The sequence below is a fragment of the Nerophis lumbriciformis genome, linkage group LG24 (assembly GCF_033978685.3).
Source record: "Nerophis lumbriciformis linkage group LG24, RoL_Nlum_v2.1, whole genome shotgun sequence".
Taxonomy (NCBI): Eukaryota; Metazoa; Chordata; class Actinopteri; order Syngnathiformes; family Syngnathidae; genus Nerophis; species Nerophis lumbriciformis.
Window position 1 is genome coordinate 20,025,001 of NC_084571.2, and position 5,000 is coordinate 20,030,000.

General features: G+C 41.6%; 1 protein-coding gene across 3 annotated transcripts in view; it reads right to left on the bottom strand.

The window, feature by feature from the left end:
* LOC133620616 (uncharacterized) overlaps positions 1-5,000 on the bottom strand; it is a 105,554-nt gene that overhangs the window by 21,823 nt on the left and 78,731 nt on the right. For all 3 annotated transcript variants that reach the window (XM_061982210.1, XM_061982211.1, XM_061982212.1), the window contains one exon: positions 971-1,154. In XM_061982210.1, the coding sequence (XP_061838194.1) occupies positions 971-1,154 (184 nt within the window). The remainder of the gene's footprint in view (positions 1-970; positions 1,155-5,000) is intronic.

Consider the following 5,000-nt stretch of genomic DNA (forward strand, 5'->3'; position numbering starts at 1 on the left):
CTACCCTCAATGGTAAATTAGACTATTGTAGTCTTGGTCATAAAATAAAGCATTATTAATCAACGGTGTCAAAAAAAATAAAATAAATAAATAATTTAAAAAAATACAAATTAGAATTAATCGAGATCCTTACTTGTTACGATTTTTAATTAATTAAAAAAAAAAAAATCATTTTTTTAAAATTAATGTATCTTTAAAAAATAGAGTCAGAAATGCAATAATAAAACAAAGTATAACAACTTGACAAAATCAGTTCATTTTTAAAATAAATAAATGATAAATGGGTTGTACTTGTATAGCGCTTTTCTACCTTCAAGGTACTCAAAGCGCTTTGACACTACTTCCACATTTACCCATTCACACACACATTCACACACTGATGGAGGGAGCTGCCATGCAAGGCGCTAACCAGCACCCATCAGGAGCAAGGGTGAAGTGTCTTGCTCAGGACACAACGAACATGACGAGGTTGGTACTAGGTGGGGATTGAACCAGGGACCCTTGGGTTGCGCACGGCCACTCTTCCACTGCGCCACGCCGTCCCTCAAGTTGCAATAAAAAATAATTCAGAACAATCGATATTTATTAACACACACAAAACTACTGTAAATCGGTACCGTTGAATACCAGTATCAGTTTCCAGGTACCGGGACTTGGTACCTTTTGTTGCGCCCCAAAAAGTGTTTTTTACTGTAAGTATTGGGCTTACTACACACCAGCTGTTTGGTTGTAACGTACATTTTCGTTGTATCAACACATTTGGGGAGGGGTGTTGAAATCGCCATGTAAAATTGCTAATGCTAATCAGTATCACGTACGTCTACCGCATAGTCAATGTAAATTAGCGCGTTTTGAAAAGTGGAGCCACACTTCTGAGCGCCAAAGTTTGCTTTGTTGGCATGAAAAATAGGTTTTGGCGAGAGGTGGAGGGGGGGGGAAGGACAACGGGCAGCGGTGTGGTTTTACTCACCTCTCTACATTGTTGTAACACCGCACGTTGTCCTCTCCACCCACAGTGTAGATCTTGCCGTCCAGGGTGCCTACGGCCATGTTGCCTCGTTGGTTGACCACGCGAGCTGCTGTCCTCCACTCGTTGTACTCAAGAGAGAACTGCTCCACCGGACATGAGGGGTCATCCTTGGTCCATCCACCCACTGGTGGAGCACACCACACGTTCGTCACGTCATTGGTCAATAACAATGGAAGGATGAAAATATTCCTATCGCTCCATTTTGACTCCGATACCACAATTGTTGTCCTACTTGTGTACAGCGCTAAGCCTGCTGGGTAATGAAATATATTTCTACTTTGTATATTTATTTAATCTTTATTTATCCAGGGCAAGGCAACTGTCACCTGGTCTTGTGTTGGTTTTCTAGAACTGCTACTGATAACACGGCTTCCATTTTGGCTCTGATACCACATCCAAATTCCTCGGTGGATTTTGTTTCCCGGTCTTGTGTTGGTTTGTTGCTAGAACCGCCACTGATAACACGGCCTGCATTTTGGTTCTGATACCACATCCAAATTCCTGGATGGATTTTTCCCCCAGTCTTGTGTTAGTTTGCTTCAACCGCCACTGCCAGCACAACCTCCATTTTGGCTCTGATCCAAAACCTAAAATTCCTGGGTGGATTTTGTCACCCTGTCTTGTGTTAGTTTTCTAGAACCGCCGCTGCTAGCAGGGCCTCCATTTTGGCTCTGATCCCAAATCCAAATTCCTGGATGGATTTTGTCCCCCAGTCTTGTGTTAGTTTGTTGCTAGAATCGTCACTGCCAGCACAGCCTACATTTTGGTTCTGATACCACATCAAAATTGCTGAGTGGATTTTTCGCCAGTCTTCTGTTGGTTTTCTAGGACCGTCACTTATAACACTGCCTCCATTTTGGTTTTGATCCCAAATCCAAATTCCTGGATGGGTTTTGTCACCCGGTCTTGTGTTGGTTTGTTGCTAGAAACGCCACCGACAGCACGGCCTCCATTTTGGCTCCAATCCCAAATCTAAATTCCTTGGTAGATTTTGTCCCCCAGTCTTGTGTTGGTTTTCTAGAATTGCCAGTGACAGTAGAGCCTCCATTTTGACTCTGATCCCACATCCAAATTCCTGGGTGGATTTTGTCCCCCCAGTCTTGTGTTGGTTTTCTAGAACTGCTACTGGCAGCAGGACCTCCATTTTGGTTCTGATACCACATCCAAATTCCGGGGTGGATTTTGTCTCCCCAGTCTTGTGTTGGTTTTCTAGAACCACCACTGACAGCACAACCTCCATTTTGGTTCTGATCCCACATCCAAATTCCCGGATGGGTTTTGTCACCCGGTCTTGTGTTGGTTTGTTGCTCGAACCGCCACCGACAGTACAACCTCCATTTCGGCTCCAATCCCAAATCTAAATTCCTCGGTAGATTTTGTCCCCAAGTCTTGTGTTGGTTTTCTAGAACCGCCAGTAACAGTAGAGCCTCCATTTTGGCTCTGATCCCACATCCAAATTCCTGGGTGGATTTTGTCCCCCCAGTCTTGTGCTGGTTTTCTAGAACCACCACTGACAGCACAACCTCCATTTTGGTTCTGATCCCACATCCAAATTCACGGGTTGATTTTTTTCTCCAGTCTTGTGTTGGTTTTCTAGAACCGCCAATGCTACCAAGGCCTCCATTTTGGCTCTGATCCCACATCCAAATTCCAGATTCCAGATTCTGTCCCCCAGTCTTGTGTTGGTTTGCTGAACAAAGACATGAAAAAAGAGGCAAATATGCCTAGCTGGTGACATTTACGCAGTGAAGTGGCAAGCGTTATTGACTGGTTGCCATGGTGACCTCCCATTAAAAGCGCAGTTATGAAGAGAAACTAACTCACCAGCAAGTCCCTGGAGCTCTGCTGGGAGCAGAAACATATTTATATGTATCACTTGGTTTTTATTAAGGCGTTTGTGGGAGTAGTCTGACAAAATGTGTCACCAGAGCCTCTCATCAGGATGAGGCTGAACGTCTCCCTGGATGGCGCCATGGCGACCACAACATTAGCCTGTGTTGACCTTCCTCTTATATATGTGTGAGATACATATATACATTTATATATGTGTGAGATACATGTATACATATATATATGTGTGAGATTCATATATACATTTATATATGTGTGAGATTCATATTACATTTATATATGTGTGAGATACATATATATATATATATATATATATATATATATATATATATATATACGTGCCGTATTTTTCGGACTCTAAGTCGCAGTTTTTTTCATAGTTTGGCCGGGCTCCAGTGCGACTTATATATGTTTTTTTCCTTTTTTATTATGCATTTTCGGCAGGTGCGACTTATACTCCGGTGCGACTTATACTCCGAAAAATACAGTATATATACATTTACATATGTGTGGGATACATATATACATACAACCCCGTTTCCATATGAGTTGGGAAATTGTGTTAGATGTAAATATAAACGGAATACAATGATTTGCAAATCCATTTCAACCCATATTCAGTTGAATGCACTACAAAGACAAGATATTTGATGTTCAAACTCATAAACTTTATTTTTTTTTTGCAAATAATAATTATCTTAAAATTTCATGGCTGCAACACGTGCCAAAGTAGTTGGGAAAGGGCATGTTCACCCCTGTGTTACATCACCTTTTCTTTTAACAACACTCAATAAACGATTGGGAACTGAGGAAACTAATTGTTGAAGCTTTGAAAGTGGAATTCTTTCCCATTCTTATATACATACAACCCCGTTTCCAAATGAGTTGGGAAATTGTGTTAGATGTAAATATAAACGGAATACAATGATTTGCAAATCCATTTCAACCCATATTCAGTTGAATGCACTACAAAGACAAGGTATTTGATGTTCAAACTCATAAACTTTATTTTTTTTTTGCAAATAATAATTATCTTAAAATTTCATGGCTGCAACACGTGCCAAAGTAGTTGGGAAAGGGCATGTTCACCCCTGTGTTACATCACCTTTTCTTTTAACAACACTCAATAAACGATTGGGAACTGAGGAAACTAATTGTTGAAGCTTTGAAAGTGGAATTCTTTCCCATTCTTGTTTTATGTAGAGCTTCAGTCGTTCAACAGTCCGGGGGTCTCCGTTGTCGTATTTTACGCTTCATAATGCGCCACACATTTTCGATGGGAGACAGGTCTGGACTGCAGGCGGCCAGGAAAGTACCCGTACTCTTTTTTTACGAAGCCACGCTGTTGTATCATGTGCTGAATGTGGCTTGGCATTGTCTTGCTGAAATAAGCAGGGGCGTCCATGAAAAAGACGCCGCTTAGATGGCAGCATATGTTGTTACAAAACCTGTATGTACCTTTCAGCATTAATGGTGCCTTCACAGATGTGTAAGTTACCCATGCCTTGGGCACTAATGCACCCCCATACCATCACAGATGCTGGCTTTTGAACTTTGCGTCGATAACAGTCTGGATGGTTCGCTTCCCCTTTGGTCTGGATGACACGATGTCGAATATTTCCAAAAACAATTTGAAATGTGGACTAGTCAGACCACAGAACACTTTTCCACTTTGCATGAGTCTATCTTAGATGATCTCGGGCCCAGAGAAGCCGGCGGTGTTTCTGGACGTTGTTGATAAATGGGTTTTGCTTTGCATAGTAGAGCTTTAACTTGCACTTACAGATGTAGCGACGAACTGTATTTAGTGACAGTGGTTTTCTGAAGTGTTCCTGAGCCCATGTGGTGATATCCTTTAGAGATTGATGTCGGTTTTTGATACAGTGCCGTCTGAGGGATCGAAGGTCACGGTCATTCAATGTTGGTTTCCAACCAGATTCTCTGAACCTTTTGATGATATTTCGGACTGTAGATGTTGAAATGCCTAAATTTCTTGCAATTGCACTTTGAGAAACGTTGTTCTTAAACTGTTTGACTATTTGCTCATGTAGTTGTGGACAAAGGGGTGTACCTCGCCTCATCTTTCTTGTGAAAGACTGAGCAATTTTTGGGAAGCTGT